The sequence below is a fragment of the Sminthopsis crassicaudata genome, chromosome 2, assembly GCF_048593235.1.
Source record: "Sminthopsis crassicaudata isolate SCR6 chromosome 2, ASM4859323v1, whole genome shotgun sequence".
Lineage (NCBI taxonomy): Eukaryota > Metazoa > Chordata > Mammalia > Dasyuromorphia > Dasyuridae > Sminthopsis > Sminthopsis crassicaudata.
In genome coordinates, this window is record NC_133618.1 from 531,025,544 (window position 1) to 531,050,488 (window position 24,945).

At 33.0% G+C, this 24,945-nt stretch overlaps 1 protein-coding gene across 2 annotated transcripts in view; it reads right to left on the reverse strand.

The window, feature by feature from the left end:
• Positions 1-24,945, reverse strand: part of ADAM10 (ADAM metallopeptidase domain 10) — a 142,173-nt gene that overhangs the window by 16,750 nt on the left and 100,478 nt on the right. For both annotated transcript variants that reach the window (XM_074294631.1, XM_074294632.1), the window contains exons 6-11: positions 21,824-21,973; positions 17,717-17,809; positions 11,459-11,642; positions 4,309-4,472; positions 2,761-2,944; positions 234-384 (exon numbers count right to left, since the gene is read on the reverse strand). In XM_074294631.1, the coding sequence (XP_074150732.1) occupies positions 234-384; positions 2,761-2,944; positions 4,309-4,472; positions 11,459-11,642; positions 17,717-17,809; positions 21,824-21,973 (926 nt within the window). The remainder of the gene's footprint in view (positions 1-233; positions 385-2,760; positions 2,945-4,308; positions 4,473-11,458; positions 11,643-17,716; positions 17,810-21,823; positions 21,974-24,945) is intronic.

Here is a 24,945-nt window from a genome sequence, read left to right on the forward strand (position 1 = left end):
AGGGAGAAAAGAGAAACTATCTAGGGATAATGAATCCAATCAACTGCCTTTCCCATACAAATCTACAAAATCTATCCCACCAATATGAGTAAAATTATTCTTTGCCATTCCCTATATAAGAAATGGAAATAACAAATTTAAGATTAAATTGACCAATTTTAGTTTTAAATTACTATTATAATTAGCTTCATATAAACATATATTTAAGTATGTAACTACAATCTGGAGTATACCTGCATTGTTTCCCTGGTTTTAATTTGCATTTTTTTTCCTCTGGTTGGTTTGCATCATAGCAGCACTCATCTTTACATTGATCACTATAACCACAATCACACTGTTCTCCTTGTTCTACCATTCCGTTGCCACAAATAGGTTGGCCAGATTCTGAGAAAAAGAAATAACTTTCATTAAGAATAACGACCACCACCAAAAAAAAGTCCACATTTGTTTTATTTAAAATTGAAAAAGTAAGGAATTTTAAAGAGGAAATTAAAAAAAAAAAAAAAAAAAAAAAAAAACCACGATAAGCAACAGAAACGTAGAAGACTGAACTAGTAGTTTAAGAAACTGGATTTGTATTCTAGTTCTATTACTAATTAGCCATATAACCTTGAGCAATCTCTCTAGATCCTATTAGTTTCCTAATTTCTAAAATGATATTAATTCTCTACGAAGAACTAGTTCTAGTTCTCTCCAGTTTATATATGCCTCTGCTAAAAAAAATCACTTTGACTGTAAACATAAAATTATATTCACAGAATCTTTAAAACAGTTCTAAATTTTGTCAGCTGTCACTGAGCAGAACAGTCTTAACCAGAACATACTTTTTCCAGTTTTCTTAGAAGCTCAAGATTCAAATATTACAAAACAAAGTCTATTTCTAAGTGATTCTGTTATTGTTCAGTCTTGTCCAACTCTTCGAAATTCCATGGACTTCATTCTCCAGGATGTGTTTCTTATCTATATCAACAACTATACTCTTTGTATTTACTGGTGATGTTAAGATCTTTCTTGGACAATTCTTCTATGTATTTTTTGCTACCTTTTCTTAATTTCAAGTCTCTACCATTTTAGTCTTTTATCATTCCCATTTTGTAGGAAAGGTTCTGATGAGGTCCTGAGCAGCTAGATAAGATTTTAAAGCCTGAAGCATGATAGGATTATAATATTCCAGACAGGCAATGAAAAGCTGATAACAGGATCTCAGATCTTTGTTCTTAAGTAGGCCTGAAGTACAAGTGAACTTTGATTCAAGTTCCACTCCTTCTGAAGGTCAGGAGAAACCTCACCTTTACTATATACAACCAGAAAACCAAATTATGATGTCACCCCATTTCTCCACACCCTTATATTTCCACAATAAAAGATCTGTTCACACAGTAGATCCTAGCTAAACTTCTCTATGAATTTAACCCCAGCTAAACTCTTAGCATCTTTCTCCACAACAGCTATCACCTTTTAGGACCCTAAACTTCTTTCAGGATTAGCCCCATAATCATCCACCAGCCACACTTTAATGGCATCTTCCTTTTGGCTAATAATGAGTTCCACCTGGGAACTTAATCTTGTTAGTTGCTAAAACTCCTTTCCTCACTAAAACCCTTACAGATTTAGCCTGCTTTTAGCAGAGTAATAAAATTTCTGCTCTGTGATTTAAAGAATATTTAAGCCTATAAATTCTTCTGTGATAACCCAGGACACCAGCCTGTAACCCCAATGTACTTTTTGGGTACCACCCATATTTCAACATTGGTAATTAAATTTCATTGTTTTGGTGCGTTAGTATAGTAAGAATCAGACTGTCCTCCATACCTCAATGTTTGGTGGACTTTTATAGAGGACCTCAACAGTTCCCCTAATAGCTCTAACTTCCTTGGAGAGATCTCTTATCTTTCCATTGTTTTCCTCTTTTTTTATGTTGCTCATTTAAGACGATATTCTTATTTCTTCTTTCTATTTTCTGGCATTCTGCATTCAGTAGAGCCTATCTTTCCCTATCTCCTTTCCTTTTCAGGAATAGTTTTGGCTTAATTTTATGACTGCATGACAGCTACTTTGGGATGTGCTGAATTGTAGAATAAGCTGCAGGCTCTGCTGTTATGAAAAGACTTTCCAGCTCAGTCCTAGATGGCTTGGCCTTACTCACTATACTTTTAACCTCTTGCTCTGGATACAATAATCAAAAGTTCTGAAAAGGCAGTATCTGTGGACATCATTAAGTATCCCTTCATAATTTTTGTGACTCCCAGATCAATACTCCTTTCTCTGATTGCTACTTCCTATATATATGTTGTTTCTTCCTACTATCATGTAGACTCCTTGAAAGCAGGATCAAATTCCTCATAGAATTTATATTTTATTCCTAGGCAACTAAGATGATGCATGCTACAATAGATATAGCTATGGCTTTGGAAACAGGAAAACCTGAGTTCAAGTCCCGGACCTAACATATACTAGCTATGTACCCTTGGATCAGTGACTTTCTAAGTGCTTTAGACCAGGTGTCCAACATGTGTGCTTATGCCAAAAGCAGCCTACAACATAAGCAAGTACAGCACCAAACACATTAAAATGAAATTGGGAAATATTTATCAAAACAGATAAAAGTACAATACACTAGAGATAATATTAACTTTAATGTTACAATGATTTAAGAGAAATAAGGTCATTAAATGCATCAATACTATAGTTCCTCACACCAATGAAATATGAAGTTGAAAACCACCACCATCCTTTTACCGAAAAATGGCATATACTTACCGACAAAACAGTTATTTCTCTTTTTTTCAAGAACTTGGCTTATGTTTCGAATACTACAGAGTGAAAATTTATTGTTGTTAAGCTTGTCCCCAGATGTAGCTCTTGCATACATGATATAATTGCCATTTTCTTTCTGTCCTAAATTCTTAGATTCTCCTGGAGTACATTCTGTTCCAGAATCATGCTATAAAATAAGACATCTATGTTACAGAAATGAAGGAGTTAAAAAAGTTAAATATATATTTTTTCCTAATCAGTTGATTTTTTCACTGGAATAAACAATGAAACTGCTTACTTTAGGAGTTTAAGATATAGAAAAGATAACATTTTTTTCTACAATGGTTTGAATAGGAAAATGAAAAAGGGAAGAAGAAAAATGGGGGAAGGGGATGGCAAAAGGCAAGGGGAAAGAAAATAAGCAAGAGAAAAAGGAAAGGGGAAGGAGGGAGGGAAGCAAATTTTCTCAAGTTCTTTAAATTAAGTTAACATTCAATAACTATTCTCCCTTCTCATTGCAAAACTCTTGAAACAAAATAACCCAATGAGCCAATGTTCACATATTTTTATCTTTCAAGAATCTACTTACAAACAGAAGCAACAAAAATTACAGAGGCCACAACAATGCCACAGAAAAAATAAGTCTAGCCATTGGCCAGATCTGAGGGATGGAAATTTTCCTATATCTGACTGATGATAAAAAATAATTAAAGGTCTTTTTTTCCAACTTTAGAATTCAATATTTTTACAACTGACAAATTTGAAAGTAATTCAAGGAGTACCATTTGGGAATTTATTTTACTAAACAAAAAACAAGTATGTCTTTAAAATTCATTCTTTAAATGACAATATAAGATACATAATGCTTACTGATTTGTTCTTATGAAAGGTAGCATGACATAGGATATAATGAAAGTCTTGGAGCCAAGAAGACCTGGATTCAAATGCTGCCTCTGAAACTTAATAGCTGTGGGACCAGAAGCAATTTACCTAATCTGAGGATCAATGTTCTCATCTGTAAAATAGGGATTATAAATGCCTGTAATAACGACATGTCAGAGTTTTTATGAGGACTTAATGAGACAATGATACTAAATACTTTGCCACCCTTTAAAAATCCAGATGTCAGTAAATGGCATTTTGACAATTGTAAAAATCTATAAATTTGATATAGCTTATGAAAAAATTCCAGAAATATATTCTTATATCTACTGTTTTTGAATGTCACACTGCAGTAACTCATATTGGCCTTGCAGTATATTACCCTTCCCATTTCCTTCAATTTTTTTCTGATTAACTATGGTCTAGTCATGACTCCCCTGATTTCACTCTTTGGGCTTGATAATTCCCCATTTATAAAATAAAGGAATTGGACCAGATGAAGATCTATCTATCTGTAAATTTTCATTTCCATATTACACCCTTTAACATCCTGTCAATTTGTACAAATTTATTTTTTTAAAGAATATATCATCACATTGCTAGCATGAAGTTTAATAACAGGCCATGTAAATTCTAAAAGGAAAAAAAAACTGATAAGGCAGTACTCACAGGAGAACCAAAATTGTGTCCAACTTCATGAGCAAAAGTAATGTGAGAGACTTTTGGTGGCACATGAGAACCATAGTTCTGGACAGTGATGATGCCAGTATTTAAGGATTTCTTTTTACCATCTGAATACAGCTTACTTTTTTCACATATTCCTCCAGAGCTTCCTAATGATGAAGAAAAAGTAATTAAGATTAGTATCTTTGCCCTACTCCAAAGAAGTCACTGTAAAAAAATTACATTAAATTGCACCCACTGGTTCCTTAATGTGTCAAGTGACCCTTTTCTTTTTGTCAGGTATAGTAAATTTCTTCTGATGTTAAGTTTTAGTTTAATTTTAAAAACTTCTAAGATTAAGTGCATATAAAGAAATTGTTTTAAGAGCAATCAGCTTGCTCGAATATCAATTTTTATTTTTATTAGAATACACAATATATTGTATATTCTGCTACAGAACTGCTATATTTCTTCAAATCTCTATTCCCTTTCTTGGTTTCATTTTTGTCTTTTTTTCCTCTCCTCTCCTTTTAATTCTACTGTTGAATTGTTCACATTTATTCAAAGCTATGATTTATATGCTCCTTTTTATGTTTATGGTTTTGTAAAGGCAAATTTACAGCTTGAATTCAATAAAAACTAAAAAGGCATGAGCAGATTGAGAAAGTCAGTAAGAATAGTAACAGAATACATAATTTGTTGCCCTTGAATGAAATGTCATGTCACTAACCTGATTTTTCTTGCAAATTTTCTATAGAAAATTTAACTACACATAAAAATTAGAATACATATTATAATCATATTTCATAAAGATACACTATCAAGTTTATTTAAATAAACTGTCGACAAAGGCATTATAATATACTGACACTTAAGAAACCAAAATTTAAAAAAAATTTTAAATCAAACAAAGGTTAAGAAACTGAATGATCAATCAAGTCCACCCATATTTATAAAAGAACACTTTGTATATTACACATTCTAAAAATCCTTTCCTTTTTAAAAAACTTACTATAGTATTTAAAATACACTAAATCCATATGAATGCTTGAAAAGTATTTGTATATAGTTTCTAAAGAAATGTATTAAGTTCCATCTTTTAAAATGCCTAACTGATCCATTGGAAATAATATTCTACATGCACTAACAAACCATGACTTCATGGTGCCATTAAAAAAAAATTCTTATTTTCTAAGAAACCTGACAAGTCTTTGATAGAACTATAAAAAGATATTACAATATAAAACTTTCTTCTACTTCCATAAACTATGTACAAAGAAACATTTGTGAAATAAGATTTTTTAAATGCTTGAATAGATCTACCAGACAAAGTGGTCACTTGCTTTCAAGAAATAAAACTAAATGTATAAACTGAAGACATGTAGGTTTCCATCCTCTCACAATTCTAGCAACAGTAGCTCAAGTACTGGAGTTTATGTTTATGTTTCACAAATAGGGGTATTATATAAGGTTACCAGGCCAAACCAATCATACACATCTCTTCAAAATATTTATGAGCAAAAATAACTCGGAAAGCTTATTTAGTATTCTTTTCCAGATTATTTTTTCCACAGCAGGACCATAATAGTAATATTGGAACTTATAAAAGGTATATTCGTATTGACATAATACTTTAAGTTAAAATGTTAAGTGCTTTAAGCAAATAATAAATGAATAAATATCCTGCCTGAGTGAAGATTTGTCAAATGCAAAATGGTCCGATGCAGAACTGTCAAAACTTGAATTAAGCATAGAAGACTCCAAACTGCAAATATTTTCAGTTAAAGACAAAATAGTAAATATATGGCTGTCAAAAACAAACAAACAAAAAAAGGCATGTTCCATTGAGGTTTTAAATGTATACTTTTTCTACTTATTTAAAAGTATTTTTTCTAATTTCAGGCAAGGAAATAATTAAGTTTTGAGAATATTATTCTGAAATAAAGAATTTATGACAACTATACTATTTAACTTTTTTATCATAATGTCAGTTTTAATTACTACTACATAAATAAAAATTTATCATGTCCTTCAAAAACAGTTCTTTATTCAAAAAAAAGTGCAAAAATTCTATAAATTGTTAAACAAAACCAATTTTAGTAACCAATTACTATTCATTTTAATTTACTATATAAAAGTACAAATATCATTTATACATAAATATGATATCCAGATGAATCTAATAATAAATATTCATAACTCAAGTTCAATAATTATTTATTGTATAAAATTAAGATTTCATCATCATATTTAAATATCAAACTATGGAATATATATGGGAAAAAGGTCTATCTAATGCTAATTCATTTGTTAGACATCTACTATATGCCATTTATTATAGCTTCAAAGCATACTCTGTTTATTTAATGCAAATACACATAGGAACATTGGTATTCATAGGTATATTACTCCAAAATTTGTAATAAATGAAACCAGAATTCAAAATAGAAAAGGTGAGTTTAGGAGGTTAAATTATGTATTTCTTTGAGTTTTAATATTTCACTATATCTTTTCCATAACACCAAATGAAAATTCAAAGTAGGAAATAATTTACACATATTGGGATTTTAAAAATATATCTATAAAACTGCTACTTATCTAAGAATATAGTATATGGCTGTTTCCTAGATCAATTCTGTTGTTTTAACAAAGAAATGTAAACAATGTTAAAAAGTTAAAACTAGTAGAGTAGTTAGGATCAGGCTAGTTTCACAGAACCATAAACTTCATGATTATAAATTATGAACTTCTTATCAAATTCATTTTCCCAAATCAGATAGAAATTGAAATGAATTAAGCAAATTTGTTTAATTGATTAAATGATAAATTAACTTAATTAAATTCTATTTTCAAGTCATGTTTAATAAGTATCCACTACATAGAGTGCTAGGCATTTGCCAAAAAAAAAAAAAAAAAAAAGGGGGGGGGGAGTGGGGATAAGCTCAACGAGCTTATAATCTAAAAAAATTTAATAACAGTTACATGCAATGAGGGAAAAGGAAAAACCTAGAAAAATGCTCTTTAAGAAAATCTGAAGAGATGGAGCATGGGAAGATTGTTGGTATGAGGCAAAGATAGAAGTGGTCAGGAAATACTCCATAAAAGTGTCACTTATTAATAATTTTAACAGAGAAGGATGAGGAAGCTGCATTTCAGGCAGGAATGAATGCCTTTCTTAACATACAGAGATAAACAGTGCAGGCTATGATTGTGGAATAATTAACAGTGTTCTGTTATGGTTGGAACAGAGAGTACAAGAATGCTAGTAGTATGAATTCAATCTATTAAAGATTTTAGGTCAGATAATGGAAAGCAAGAGAATGGGTATGAGAACTTTATAGAAAAGGCATTTTAACAGGAAAGTGGGATGGTTGATTATTATGCATATGTTAGGTGTTCAGTAAATGCTTGTTGAGTAAGACTAATTGGAATAGTCCTTTATGGGGGAAAATACACAGAATTCAAAGAACACCAGTTAAATTTATAGTACTACCTAAGATCAGAAATAAGTTGTCCATCAAATGTCCACCATAAAACTATTTCTTTTTGCATTAATATGGCAAGAAAGGGGTTACATATATATTAGCAAGAAAGTAAACTGAAGTGGTGTTGTTCAATTCTGTCCAATTCTTCACAATTCCATGGGCAACAGAACACCAGGCCTTTCTATACTCCACATTCTCTCAAGCTAATGTTCCTTGCTTCCATGTTACTCTGTATCCATCTCATCCCCTACCATCCTCTTTTCCTTTTGCCTCAATCTTTCCCTATATCAGGGTCTTTTCCAAAGAGTCCTATCTTCTTATGTAGCCAAAGTATTGAAGCCTCAGCTTCAGTATCTGACCTGCCAATGATTACTCTAAATTTAACTTCTTTTAGAACTGAGTGATTTGATCTCCTTGCTGTTCAGAGGATTCTCAAAAATCTTCTATACCACAGGCTGAGTTATTTTTGCTTATAAATATTTTTCTTACAGTCCAATTCCCATGAGTGGACATTGCTACTGAAATAACTATAGTTCTGACTATACACATCTTTGTCAGCAAGGTGATGTTTCTGCTTTTTAGTATGCAGTCCATACTTTTCTTTCAAGGAGCATGCATTTTTTCTTTTAATTTCATGGCTTCAGTCACCATCTGCACTTCTTTAAGCCCAAGAATATAAAATATGACTATGCTTCTATTTCTCCTATCTCTATTTGACAGAAAATGGTGAAAGCACATAGCAAGATGTTAGTGTTTTTGCTATTAAACTTGAGGCCAGCTTTTACACTTTTGTTCTTTCTTAGTACTTGCTCATTTTTTGCCATCAGAATGGTATCTGCATATCTGAGGCTGTTGAATTTCTCCTAGCAGCCTAAATTCCAGCTTTCTATCTTGGACATTATTGCAACATTGCATCCATCCTATTAAACATTCACATAATATATACTCAGCATATAAACAACACCAATCAATTATTCCATGTTTGGTTCTAACTGCTGCTTTTTGACCCACTCACAGGTTCCTAAAAAGACAAGTAAAATGATCTGCTACTCCCATTTGTTTGAGAATTTGCACATTTTCTTGTAATCCCTACTGTCAAAAGCTTTAGAGCAGTCAACAAAGTAGAAATAGATGTTTTTCTAGAACTCCTTTGCATTCTGCATAATACAGTGAATGTTGGCAATTTCGTCTCTGGTTCCTGCCTCATCAAAAACAAGTCTGTTCTTCTGGTCATTCTCTGTTATGGGCCAGATTTCTGAATTTGAAACAAAGGATTCTTACAAGGTACTAAGTCAGTGGAATTGATAGAGACAATAGTTTTAGCATGGTTCAGTGTGATTGATTTAATTCTACAAGGAGATGTTATGGGCCAGAACTTGAAACAAGGTATAAGTGGATTTGAGGAGACAATAGTTAAATCTAGTTTAGCATCGGTTTTATCTTACAACAAATAATGAATTCCTAGTGATTGGTTTGTACTCAGTGTACAGCATACAAGAAGAAGCTCTCAGGGCCAAAAAGCCTCTCTGAGGCTGAGACAAGATTCATTCCATCTTCCATCTTTGTGGTGGCTGGAGGCTAAAACACAAACCTTTGGATTCAAGAGATCTTCAGAGAGATTCAGAGGGCAGAGAAGGAGGCAGCAGCTCAAGCCCATGGAACCAAGGAGAGAATTAGGCCTCAAAGAAAGCTAACTGGGCCCCAGGAAAGGAGACAAGACCTTGAAGGAGACAATAAAGGATTTGGACTTTAACCCTGGTTACTCATGTGGTGATTCCTGAACTGAAACGAAAGTGGCTCCCAGAGACCCCAAGAAAACTTCAACAGAGAACATTACAATTCTCAGTTTACATGTTGCTGTTCTAGCTTATGGAATTTTAAACAAAATTTTGCTGGCATGTGAAATGAATACAATTGTTTGCTGAATTAAACATTCTCTGGCATTAACCTTTCTTTAGAACTAGGACATAAACCGATTTTTTCAACAGAGTCATCTTTTAGTAGATTTTAGATAGCTCAGCTGGAATTCTGTCACCTCCACATATCTTACTGTTAGCAATGCTTCCCCCTAAGGCCTTTATACTAAAGTTCATTCTCCAGGATGTCTACTTCTAGATCAGTAACCATACCACTGTGGTTACAGGTGATATTAAGCTCTTTCTCATACGGTTCTTCCATATATTCTTGCCACCTCTTCTTATGAAATGTTCTCCTGATATTTCTAATTTTCTTGCAGACATCTCATCTTACCTATTTCATTGTTTTCTTTTATCTCTCTGCATTGCTCTTTTATGAAAATTATGTTTCCTTGTATTATTGTGATACTGAACAATTTGCCTTATAGTCAAACAGATATCATTCTGTCATTTTTGACACTATACCTAGTACTCCTTTACTCACCCTTTCTAAGTTGGAAAGTGTTACTAGAATCTCAGAAACAGAAAACCTGATAACCAAAGAAATCACCCATTAAGATGTGACAGGGTCTCTAGAAAATTGTATAGCTATTTATTCACACATATTTCTGAGTTGTTCATTATATGCAAAGCATTATGCCAAGTGCTAAGAGTTTAAAAGTTCAGATAAACAATGGCCATAGCCTTGTTACAACACAGATAAAAAACTTGAGTTAATTTAAGAGATTTAAAATATCCTCTTAAGGTTAAATGGCAGAATGCTCTTGCCCTTGCCCGACTTATAACTCAAATCTTGTCTAGTTTCAGAATTTCAATTCTTAACTTTCAGTTTCAAATTTCAGCTTTCATTGTCTTCTCAGATTCCTCAATATATTTCTAATGACCTTGACTAGATTTATTTTGCCAAACTAAGAGGAATTACAGTACACAATAAAGAAGGATCCTTCCTATCCAATATCAGCACCATAGCTAGCTTCTTCAACTTCAGCAAAAATACTGCTAGGTGTATATATATATATATATATATATATATATATATATATATATATATATATATATATATATATATATATATATATATATATTCCACTTCCAATACTTTTTATGATAGCAATGAGCAGTTTCAAAGAAAGCTGGGAAGACCTGTATGAAGTTACACAGAGAACAAATGCTTATTAACTAGTAAGGTGTGTGTGTGTGTTGGGGGAGGAGGGGAAGAAAAAAAGAATGGTTTAGACATTCATAGAGAGCATCAGACTAAAACTATTAAATTCTTTTCTAGTTCCAGGTTTCTGTGTTTCTCAAGGAAATATTAAATCATTTAAATAATAAGTAAATGAACAAATTTTGTGTGTGTATGTGTGTATATATACTAAATGCCTACTGTGTGTCAAGCACTGAATTACAAAAGTGAGATATCCCTCAAAGAGCCATATTTTATTTGACAGGGTGAAGGTGGGCAGAGGCGAAAAACACTATGTTCTTCACAAATAAGATCTATTCAAAATAAATATTGTGTAATTTCGGAACATGGGGATGGCATGGAAACTGCCACCAAGAAAAATCAGGAAATGTTTTCCTAAGTAAATGGGAAGAAACACACCTAAACATCTATATTTTAGAAATGATTCTGAAACAAAAAAATTTATTACATAACCTTGCACATTTAACTTAATGTTTAAGAATACTGCCTAATGAATAATCCACATTATTCAAATTCAATTTTAAAAATCAAAACATAGACAATTAAGATACCTGAAGGTGCTCCAACCCAAGCCAGACCCAAAACACCATCATCAAAATCTCGATCTGTGAAGACATAGGCCAAACAATAGTCATCGTGATTCTGCTCTGAGTTCAATTCCAGGAACTTCTCCACACCAATATTAGGAAAGCGGAAAGGATTTGTTGAGTCTTTCTCATCAGCAGTTGTGTTTATCTAAATACAAAAATAATGTAAATAAAGAATAAAACTTAAGTCATATTAAGTTTCTTAACTGACTTTAGTGTAGTACAGTAGAGAAACATCAATGGACCTAAGTCAAAGTAGCATGGTTTCACCCATGTAACTTACTATCTGTGTGACTCTGGGCAAATTATTCATCTCTCTGAGACAATTTCCTTACCAGTAAAATGAAAGGGTTCGAATAGATGGTCACTAAGGATTCCTCTAGGTCTAAATCCACAATTCTATGACCTCTCCACTAACATCAAACCCTGATGCTTCATGGTGACATAGAAGTAACTCAAATTTTTAAAGGCTTCTACTTGCCAAAGCTAGAAGGGTCTTAAATCCAAGGCTGGCCTAGCTAATTATGAAGAAGGATATAATCAAAATACAGATCTGTCATATTTTTTTAAAGTTATAGAAACCCATAAAAATATACTTAGTGAAACACCAGTATCAAATTCAGGAATAAAGGCTATTCTACTAAACCAGAAAATAGGTATTCTTTTGAGCTGGATGCCAACTTAGAAAATCGCACTGTTTTATAATTTTTCTCAAATATTTCCCAATTACATTTTAAACTGGCTCCTGCTACACAGGAGAGTACTATGGACTACATACAGCCCACAAACCATGTGTTGATAACACATTTTTTTTTTTAAATTATAGCTTTTCATTTACAACATAAATGCATAGGTAATTTTACTGCATTGACAATTGCCAAGCCTTTTGTTCTAATTTTTCTCCTCCTTCCCCTCACTCCCCTCCCCCAGATGACAGGTTGACCAATACATGTTACATATGTTAAATGATAAAACATTTTCAATAAAGTACTCTTGATATTAGTGGTAGAATAACCATACTACTGAACTTTAGCATCTTTTGAAACTAAGTTAAGACCCTGTCATTGGTTTTATTCAACAAGCATGCAGAATCAGTTTTAAAATGCTTATCTAATTTGACCATGCAAGAGTTCCTTGCCTTCAAAAAGAGCTGGAAGGTCTTGTTTATAGAAATTCTGGCTTTTGTTTCAGCAATCCATATCCTCCACCTAAATCAAAATCTGGATAAACTTATTGACTAATAAAAATTAGACTCCTATTTGTTCATTATAAGAATTTTATTCATTTGAAAAATTAGTTCTCAATTTTCAGTGCTTACATAACCACCCAAACATTTCTGAATGCTAACAAAATTCACTTTCCTGAATCCTTGAGAAGTCTTAAATTCTTCTTGTAATTTGACTCCATTGCTACTCCTAACAAAGAATATATTCTCAGGGTATGACTATATGGCCAGAATCTTTCTAAATTCAACAAGCTTCTGACTTGTGAGCTATATTTTTCCTTCCCTGGAAGGAAAAAGTTTCTTCTGGTTCCTATATTCCACCATGTCTTGAACTAGTCTCTAACTCTTACCATATTTAGGATTCTAATTTCATTGTTATGTGAAATGCAAAGCTAATTTTGATTCTCTAAGCTAGTTGTCTACTAACTCATGGAATACTTAAAACTATACTAACTTTTCAATTTTAGAGCTGCATAATAAGATAGGCAAAACTATATATAATAGCAAAAGGGTTGCCAGAAAAGCTAGTGTCAGTGCAGGCAAGTGGCCTGCAAGGCTCTGTATTCAGGAGCAGCAAAAGTTTTTGCTTTTAGTTTAGAGAATTTTAGACTATGTTTTAGTTTCATAGGCTGGTCAAAAATCCACAATAAAGCCTTTGCAAGCTATTTAGAAGTTGGAATACAATATTCCAAAAGGCAAAAGATAAGGATAAGATAAAAGATAAAAGTTGTAAGTGACCAAAAGTCAATAGAAAGACTCATTGATGGTAGGTATAAATAGTGTAAACTATATTACCAAAGACAACTTTCACTAAAAGATAAAATACATTATTCATGATAAATAAAATTGGAAAAGAAAGCTGGCTGGCCAATAGATAATATGCTTCAAAATTTTATCTTAATATCCACAAAATACTAAAACTGGAAAAAGATCTCCAATGTTAAATTAGATTCTTTACAAAAAAAAAAAAAAAAAAAAAGAGAGAGAGTATGTTATGAAATGGCACAGATAAAGTGTGATTTGCAGACATGTAGACAATGTCCTCACAGCTGAGAACTCAAATTCTTTCAGGTATCACAATCATATAATCTGCCTAAATCTGCCCTTAAATCAAAAGTCATGAAAAACTAGGCTACTTTAAGGACTATTCTGAGGTAATATTTGATAAAGGGAAGGATTAACTTGTTGACAATTTGTATCAATGTATGTATAAAAGCCTCAGAGATTTTTAAAATGCTATCTATAAGATTATTACCTTCACTCTTCACATTCATTCACTCAATTGGTCAATCAATAAACATGTATTAAATTCTAATGAGTAGAAGTACACTAATTGCTAACATTATGGAGTTTATAGTCAGGTGGGCTCTGCTCTGCTCATTTAATTCACCTCTCTAGCAATTTGATATTCCCTAAATCAGAAAACCCAACACAACTGTTTTGACTTAATTTGTACTACAGCAAGAGCTCTGTATGCTTCAGAATTATTTTTTTTTGGGGGGGAGGCTGGGGTTAAGTGACTTGCCCAGGGTCACACAGCTAGGAAGTGTTAAGTGTCTGAGATCACATTTGAACTCGGGTCTTCCTGAATTCAAGGCTGGTGCTCTATCCACTGTGCCACCTAGCTGCCCCAGAATTATTCTTTATATGTTAAAATATGATTTGCTATAGTCATACACACTCAGGTACATATAATGGGATTATTAACTATAGCTAAAAGCCATTGTACAACCTGAATTCTTGCATACTTCTTTACAATGTTAGCTCACAACTCCATTTACAAAAATCAGTTTTTATCTTTGCTTTGGATACCTGTCCCAGAATGCAGAGTACTTTTTAACACTGGTTTAATTAATTTAATACTGATTACATTTTTTAAGAAAAAAACTGTCTCCATGACAAAGAAAATGTTTCATAGCAGTGACAAAGCAATAAAACCACAAAAAAAGAAGGGAAAAAAAAAAGGAAAAGGAAAGGGAAAGGGGAAAGGGGAAAGGGGAAAGGGGAAGGGGGAAAGGGGAAAGGGGAAAGAAGGAACCCCACCTGTTCAAAACATACTTTTCTGATTTATTTTCAAGGACATTTTCAATTTAAACCAGATTTCACTAAGTATTATATGGACAGCCCTATTTTTAGATTCTTGTCATTTCACTATTCTTAATAAATATGTATAATTCATTTGACACTGTCACAGGGTCCATTTGGTATTGGATATCCAAACCAAAAAAATATCAAACATGTGATGGGGGGGCAGGAATCGTTCCCCTTTAGGTTATCTGCTGACTCTCTGCTGTTAACTTCCTCGGGGTTGGATACCCCCTCTTTCTCTGTGTAGAAGGAATCTATGGTTTTTTTGGGCTTCTTGCTCATACTTAAAAAATCTTTTGGGGTCTGTCCCTGGGGTAGGAAATTATTTATTTATTTCTTTACCAGCTCCCAGACAGGATGGATGCAGCGGCCCCTGCGCCTGAGCTAAGAGAGAGCTCTGGGAAAGAGTTCCCCACCCCCTCCCTGGAAGTGTCTCGGAGGTGACCAGCACGGCTGTGCCCCGAGGGCGCTGTGTTTTAGCGCTTCCCTGAGGTTGAGACTGAACAGCAAAGGCGACTCAAAGCCTAGCCTGTGCCTCCCGGTGGGGCGTGGATGTCTGCAGCAGGTGATGTGAAAAGCCCCTGCGCTCAAACTGGGAAGTGTCTGCCAGAAACCACAGTCCCTGGTTCAAAGGTTCCGCTTCTCTGGGACTTCAGTTTTACCGCCTCCAGCCAGCCGAGCCAGGCACTATGAGTTACCGCCCCGCCCACTCTTCAATCTCTTAACTACCCCAGGTAAAAGCCTGGATTGCCTATGTTGCCCACACCCCCCCCCCTTGCCGAGATCTGCTGAGTCATCCACAGGATCCGGGAAGATCCAATCTAGTTTTAAATTTTAAAGTGGCTTGATTTCTCTTCTGAACTGCTGTTTTATAAGCAGAGAAGAGCTAACAGCCTGTGCCAGATTCTTTTATCTCAGTGGCTTCTCTGATCCTAGAGCCCTCCCCAGAGCGACCTGCACAGTGTGCCACTACCCCACCGTCTGTGCTGGCCTCTCTTCCTCCTCCCCTGGGAGCTGACCTTTCCTGCTGAAACTCCAGATTCTCTTCAGCTGGTAAGTCGTGCTTCCAGTCCTTGTGGATTCTATCAGTCCAGCGCTATTTCTGAGGCTGATTATATCTAGTTGGTTGTGAGGGAAGAAAGGAGCTTACACAGTGGCGTGTATCTTCTCCGCCATCTTGGCTCCCCCCCAAATATCAAACATGTATAGCCAGAACAAAATCAATCATAATTCCTATTTTTGAAATAGAAGAGCCAGGAACATATTACATATGAAAGTGGAGGGAATTTTTATTATTTTATAGTCCAAGAAATAGGAAAGTATTATTTTATTCAAGAGATTGATCATGGAAAAGGTATGAAACTTTTCATATACTTTTAATTTTTTTTTTTTTACTATTTTAATACTGTTTTTATACTTTTAAAAAAATTTTAATACTATTTTATTTTAATTTCAATACTATTTTAATTTTTCATACTATTTTTTACTATTTTAATTTTATTTTAATACTATTAGTGTACTCAATATTTAAACCAGAGCTTTATAATCTTTTGTGTGTCATAGATATCTTTGTTAATCTGATGAATATTTTAAATGCATAAAGCAAAATACAATTATATTCAAATACAACTATAAAAATAGTTTTAAAAATAAGTTCAGGAACTGCAAGTTAAATTTCTCCAACTTAAAAAACCTGGGGGTTCCTTTCTGAAACAAATATCCCATCATATAATTTGTCTAGTTCATAAATTCAGGTTTTTTTTTTTTTTTTAAGTTAGAACTATTCTTAATATTTCATCTTTTTAATCAAAATATCAAACTACCCTGGCTCAATCTGTCTAGTAACTAGTTACATTGGTAATCATTACATATTAAAATATGGTTACTCTAATACTGGCAGTAAACAACATAAACTGTAGCAAAAATCAAGAGAAAAAGATTGAAAGAGCAAAGTATCAAGGAAAATCACGTAGGGATAATTAAAATGATTTGGACTTTTTTTTAGCTGGTGTTTTATCTTGAAAGTAGTGTCAATGATTTTCTTAATCCATGGTGCAAACTATATTTCTACAAGATTTCAGATTCAATTCCAATCAATAAACACATTACAGATCTATGACAGAAAGCAGACTAAAGGATTGTCATAGGTATTAGGAGTCAGATGACACTAAATCTGTGATTTAACAATATAAGAAATTTCAAATGAAGATGTACAACAAAGCAAATCTTTCCTTTCTCTACAACTTCTATTCTTAAAATTGAGGTGTCTTAAGGCATTGAGAGATTAAATGATTTATCAAGAGCTACAGAATAACTATTTGTCAAGACATAAAACTTGAACCTAGATCTCTCTGACTCAGAGGCAAGTTCCCTTAATTTACTAATACAACTAGGATTTGAACCTGTATGTTCTGACTCCAAACCTAGGGTTCTTTATAATATTGTATGAAAAATAAGACCCCCCCCCCAAAAAAACCCACAAATTGTATAGATATGTATGCATATATTGGATTTAACATATATTTCTACTTTGTTTAACATATATTAGACTCCCCCTCTGGGGGAGGGGAGGGAAAAATTGGAACACAAGATTTTACAAAGGCTAACGTTGAAGAATTGTCCATGCATATGTTTTGAAAAAAAAGTTTTAATTAAAAAAAAAAAAAAATCGCACTATTTTCTCAAAACCATATAGTCTTTGCTTGCTAGTAAGTCACCTTATACTGGCTCTTTAAAAGCCATATCTTATCTGACAAAAGAAAAATCAGTTTCCTATTGACTCATAAACTGCTCCATCCAAAAACATAGGAAAAGTAAAAAGAAATAAAAATAAAAAAATTAATGACTCCATTCCCAACCTCATTTTTCCAAAATAAAAAGAGGTCAATAAGTTTTGCAAAATTCCTTACCCTTATTCGTTTCACCATGAAACTGATGTTACGGATTCCAGAGAAATCTGTTGATTGGTAAATTGTATCAATAGCTTTCACATGACTGGATATCTGGGAATAGAAATGCAGCAGATTTCAGCTATTAAAAAAGGAAGACTGTTAAAAAAAAAATAAAGGCAAAGAGAGGCAACATGCCCTGACCAAGGTCATCCAGCTAGTTTGTGCCCAGCCCAAGAACTAAATATCTCTTAATTTCTGAGGTTGTAGCTAATAAACCATGCTGCCATGCTACGCCAGTCCTAACTACCATGGAAGGCAAGGAATGTCATAGAGGAGGCTAGATAATCATTTGATGAGAATGTGGTAAATAAGTTTAACTGTTGCAAATTAGGCACTACAAAGAGGAGGAAACTAAAAGAACCTTTAAAACTTAAGGCCTTTGGGATAAGCATAAATAAAAAACAGCTAAGAAAAACGACAATTTGGAATAGAAACCTATTTGTTAAATTGCAGAAAGATGCAATACTTTCTGGTAGCAAAAAATAAAAAATAAAAAAATTAACATAAAACAACTGCTTACCAATTGAAAAATGGCTAGAAAAACTATGCCATCACATGAAATATAATACGGTAAAGAAATAACAACATGAGAAATTTATAAGAAGATGTATATGAATATATACAGAATGAAATGCAAAGAACCAAATACACACACACACACACACACACACACACACACACACACACACACACACACACACAATATGTCAACAATGAAAAAATGAGATCTCTAAAAGGAAAGAACCTGAAAAAATAACTCTTATCCCAGAGAAAGAAATAATGAACTATATTTTCTATATAAAAATGAAGTAGAAAATTATTAGGGCAAAATGTCAAATATAGTGTCTGCTGGAGTTACTATACTCTATTTTTGCTTTTATTCTCTTGTTATAAGCAAAAGCATATAATCTGGAAGGGATAGGGTGAATCTTTTTCTAGACATGACTTTGATAAAGACAAAAGTCATCAAAACAAAATATATTTTAAAAAAATTCTTAGTGAAGAAGATAGTGGAAGATTATAGTTACTATTACCTGATAAAACAGAAAAGAGTAAAGAGAAAAAAAACTTTAACATATAAAGTTTGGTAAGAGTTCCAATTCAGTGGGCTCATCCTTACATTACTTAAGGATAAAGTTATTAGGACAACAAATAGAAGAAAAATGGAAAAAATTTGTTAAAATTTTTATAACAAAGTTTGACAGTGAAGACATCAAATTTGGAATCTAACCTCAAACTTTTTCATGTGTCATATGAAGAAGTAGAAAGGGTACTACAAAGACTAGAAGAGTATATACACTAGAAAATACAAAATCTATGCCAAATATTACAATTATGAGGATATTTAAAGAATCAGTTTGCAAGGTATCTGGAAAAGGAAAAGATACCAACTTTGCAGACATATCAAGAATCTAATCATTACTGATAAAAGACAATAAAGGAAATATCAGTAACTTTTCACCTGCATATCTAATTCCTCATGAGTATAAAATATTTTTCTGAGAATAACCTATACAACTTTATTAATAACTTTTTTCTTGAAGGTATAAGAAAGGAAAAGGCAGAATTTTTAAATGATGTTCTAAATCAAATAGTATCTTTATAATCATATGACTGACAAAAAATACAAGATCCCACTGTACTTGTGCTTAGTTGCCCATTTTAAAAAAATATGATTCATCAGAGTAAAAAAGTTATATTCCAAGAAGGTGTCTTCCATGTATATTTTAAAACTCTACAATAATCTCAAAGATAATCAAATAATTGCACACATATAACCTGTATCAAATTACTTACCATCTCAGAGACTGGGGAAAGGAAGAAGAAAAAAAATTTGGAAGTAAAATTTTTAAAATAATTGAACATTAAAAATTGCCTTTACATGTAATTAGGGGAAAAAATAAAGCATCATATTTTTAAAAACCACAAATAGTCAATACAATTTTGTCTGATCCTTGAGTTATAACCAACGGAGGCAAATAATATTTGTGTTCAAAATTATCTTCCAATGACATGTAAGATATTTAGCTCAGATCCAAAATAAAGAGGGCTTCCCTATAAATTGTTTTTTTTCTTTTAGATAACTCTATTTGCAGATGATATACTGATTGCATCAAATCAGGAACAGTTCAGAACTTGATATCTAACATCACATAGAATTAGGCTTAACTATTCACAAAAAAAAAGTACGTACATGAAGAATGCCTCTTATTCAAACTATGATACGCAATTAGACAAACAGCTGGGGAGGGGAAGGCCCCATGCATACAATGCAACACTGTGGAAAAATAAAAAACCATTCCCAAAATCAATACTTTTAACAATTGCAAGCTTCTCTGACACAAAGGTTTATTTTGTTAACATTAATAAGTCTTTATACCACAGTGTCTGAAAAATTAAATGTAAAGAAAAATGGAAAGTCCCATGGTAGATGTGAATAAGTCATACCATATTGTCAGAAGTGCTTAAAAATGATGTAATAAAAGAGGAAATCTAGACATAACTAAAGAAAAAGATAACAAATGAATTATATGTGTTCTATCATATCCAACAAATGTAAAGAGGTCCCTAGCAAGTTTAATGAATTCCTTTAATTAAGAAAGAATATGGACAAGACTTGGCATGAAAATACTTGAATGAACTGAACTATTGAACGAAATAGGTGAATTGCAGATACGATTCATTATTTCTTACTTTCTCAATAATACTATGCATCTCTTAACATGGCCTATGATTATATTAACATTTGACTATCACATTAATTTAAACAACTGACTCGTATTTAGCATATAAATAAATATAAATACAATAAAAATTTAGATTTCACATGCGTTGTAGATATAATATGCCTCCCTATCTAGTAAACCTGAAGTTAATTTTTAAACCAAGTGTATAACTTTACATTTACTTCTACCTTGCTACATTGAGCTCACTGTTCTAACCTATTAAGATTTTGCTTTAACTTTGATTCAATTACAAAATTTTAACTTCCAGCTTCAGGTCCAATCCAAATTTGGTAAATGTGTACAACTTTAGTCTTAATCCAAAGCACTAAAATAAACACAAAGGTACACAAAGCCATGCTAAGATCTCTCATACAATACATTAGAAAACACCTTCTAATGGCATTAAAACATGATGATGTTTTTTGGAGTTTCATCAGTCAACTGTTTTCAAATCTATCTAACACAATCAGCTAACCAACATCATAGGTATAGCAAAAAAGATGATAAAAAAAGATTTTCTGAATTTTGAGTATGTTGTGTCTATCACAATTTCTCCTGATCAAACTATCTGGTAATTCTGTTTACATAGGAAATGAAACTAATTTGGAGCAATAAGATTTTGGTGATGTCATCTTAAGATTTTAATGATCACAATCACATTTCTAGCTCTTCAAAAGTTGTTCCTTTAATAATACCCTTATGTCATGATTCAAAAATAAATCATTTTATTAAGTGTCTATTTTGTGCCAAGTACTGTGCTAAGATTAAAAAAAGGAGGAAAAAAGCTCCTGCTGTCAAGAGACTCAGAGTCTAATGGGAGAGAAAACATGTACATAGTTATGTATAAACAAGATATAAACAGAATTAAATGGGAATGGTCTCAACAATGTCATAACATTAATAATAACTATGAAAGGCTTCTTGTAGCAGGTAGAGCTCTAGCTAAGATTTGAAGGAGCCACAAGATGAAGATGAGGACAAACAGCATTCCAGGCATAGGAGACTACCAAAGAATATGCCTAGAATGAAAAATGAAGTGCCTTATTTAAGGAAGGACAAGAAGACTGGTGTCACTGGATAGTATCTGACAAGTAGTACTAAAATACAAAAATATTTTTTCATGAAAAATGAGCTCTAGATATTATTAAAACACTGAATATCCAAATAGCCCTCAAATGCCAGAAATCTTGAGAATGGATGCTACCCTGGAAATAGACTGTCTTATTTCAAAAACATATTAAAAAACACACAAATATACTTCAATTTTTAAAAAACCACATTAGCATGTATATAAAATTTGAAAACTCATATGACTCAGTGTCATTCTTATAATAAATACCTGAGCAATCACAGCTTCCCGTGTTCCATAGTGTTTAAAGAATAGATGATCTGTCTGAATATAAAGCTGACAAGTATTTTTTTCAGCTGAAGCAGCACGCTTTTTCCTTAGCAGCTCTGGACCACTTGTAACATGTTCTTCTAGAGGTTTCTATATGACAGAAGAGTTGTCTTTGATAAATGTTATGTTATACTATTTCATCTTAATCTAGATGTTTAAAACAAAGCAGGAAACAACCAGAAGCAATTTAAATCAACATCGCAGTGTTCCATAAACTACAAATTAACTGGGTGATAACCTCTATCTGAACATTATTTTGGGGAAAACTACACAGCAATCCAGGAAAAATTAGTTTTAGATCAATATTGACATATATAATTCAATACGACAAACATTTATTAAGCACCTCTTATATGCTAGGCATTGTGTTAAGTACTAGGGATAAAAAGATTATGACAGAAACAAATCAGTATCTTTCACATCAATATTGAGCTGGTGAATTTTTAACCAAATAAAGGAATAGAGGCATTCATAAAATATGAAAGGATTGATGTTTATAAATTGAAAAGCATTTGCACAATTAAAATTAGTGTAATTAGAATAAGAAAAGCAACTTATAGGGAGGAATCTTTCTATCATATTTCTCAGAGCAGTATGATAAAGATATAGGCAATTCAAAATATAGTAGACCAAAAAGCTATTTCTCAGGAAAAAAAAGTGGTTAGACAACAAACATCTATAAAATCCACTTTGCGCCAGGTACAAAGGCATTAGGCATTAGAGATACAAATACAAAGAATGAAACAATGCCTAGTTACAAAATGTTCATATTCTTAAGATAGAAAATAAACTTTAGGAATATACAAAACAAACTTAAAGGACATAAGTAAAAAGTAATTTAAATTTAAGATACTTTAGGAAAGAGGATACTGAGGTGAAATCAGCAAAAAAAAAAAAGTTGCTTATATTATATCTTAAAAAAAAAAGGAATCGGAGTTAGAAATAAACAAGGAATGTATTGTAAGAAAGGAAAAAAATGAGTGCAAAAACACTAGGTAAGGGAAAGAAGAACTGTATATGAAGAGGAGGAAGGCTTGATTTCGTTAGAGGACAATGTAGGGGAAAATAGTAACAATCATGAGAAAGAGGAAAGAAAAATGTACTAAGTATCTACTATATAATAGGCACTTGCTAAGAAGCTTATTAATATTATGTCATTTGATCCCCACAATTCTGGTAGATGCTATTAAAGATGCTATTATGTTTCCTACTTTAAAGATGAGGAAACTAAGACAGACAAAGATTAAATGACTTCCCAAGATCACAAAGTTGCTAGTGATTAAAGCTATATTTTAAGTCAGGTCTTCCTGATTCCAAGTCAAGCATTGTCCACTGCCCTTCGAGCTGCCTCTAAAACTATGCCATGCTATCTCTCTTAAGTTCTCAAAGCACTTTAGTGTCACCTAGTTTATGGTACTTTATATCTTCTGTGGAACTAATGATCCAAGCACTATTATTAAAATATCTATATCCTTTGTGACCCAGAAACCCTATTGCTAAAACCCCTTCCTGACCAATGTTTTTTTTAAGAGTGTCAACTATACCAAAATAGTTCTAGCAGTAATTTTTATAAGAATAGCAGTAATTTTTATAAGAACAAATAACTGGAGGAGGAGAAATGCATATCCACTGACTGCAGTTGTGGTATATAAATGCAATGGATTATAACTATGCTCTAAGAATTAGTGAATAAAGGAAGGAAAATTTTATATAGACTGGTTGATACAAAGTGAAAAATAATGGGTTAAGTCACATCAAGTCAAAAGCATTTATTTAAGTAACTTCTGTGTGCCAGGCACTGAGTTAAATAGTGGGGATACCCAAAAAAAAAAAAAAAAAAGAGGGGGGAAGGGCCAAAAATGGTCCTGCTCAAGGAGTTCACAGTGCTAGGGGAATTAGGAAAAACTATGTAGAATAGTGGATAGAGTGCTGGACCTAAGATAAAGAAGACCCAAGTTCAAAAACTTTTTCAGAGTGCCCTTAGTTAAATCTATTACTTGACTTCTTGTAGCGTGCTGTTGTCTCCAGAAGCTGCTGGATCTCTCTCTGGGAAGAGATCTGCTGTGTCTTCTACTCAAATCTCTCCGACAGATTCTTCTTCCTGTAACGAACCGTTGTCTCCAGGCAGTTGCTGTTAACTCTTGTCCAAAGAAGTGACTTCCCTTCCTGCAGAGAGCCCCGTCAGGCCTGATGCAATTCAGAGTCTTCTCCTCTTCCTGGATTGCTGTCCTCTTTATCCTCCCAGAGAATGGGCGTGGGATAATGCAAGGGCTTCTGGGAAGAACCACTTCAGCCAATGGGCTTGCTCCTTCTACCAAGTCAACCTGAGTTCTCACCTTGTAACTATCCAGACAACCTCAGTTCTCACTTAGTAATCCTAACATCTCCCCCTTTCTTTTGATTTAGAACATAGGACAGTCATGACCTTGAAACATAAATCCATCAATATGGGAAGTATTACAGATAATTACATAAATTACATAAGCACATAGTAACATAGTAACATAACACATGCTAGAAGTATATAACATAATCATAATCAAATAATCATAAATTGAAAATTTATAAATGTCCATAAGTCCATTGTCCATTAGTCTCATCTTGTGTGAGGAAGTCCAATGATTCCTGCTGATTTTAAAGTTCTTTAACAGTCTTTTTATTATCCATGCTCTTTCGGTGTAAGATGTTTCTTAGATCTTCTCCTTTATTTTGAGGTCTTTCTCTTTTTCTGTCTCTCTCTGGTGGACAAGGCGAATATGACTCGTTGGCACCCATCTGATTCCTTCTCCTGCTGAAGAAATACAAGCAAACCCTCTCCCCCAGGCAGTTAACCTATCTGGTCCCTTCCATTCACCACTTTCTGGATCTCTCCACATCACCTGGCGATTATCTAAGGACAGTGGAGATGCTCTCACTGGACACTGCCCTTCTGGTGGGTTATAAAACCTGTCTGCTGGAGCCAGTGCATCTTTGTCAAAAATTAGAAAATTAATGGTATAGAGAACTAAATTTAGAAGTTCCCTAGGGCTACCTGTGGCTCCCCCTTTCTTTTGTTTTTGGAG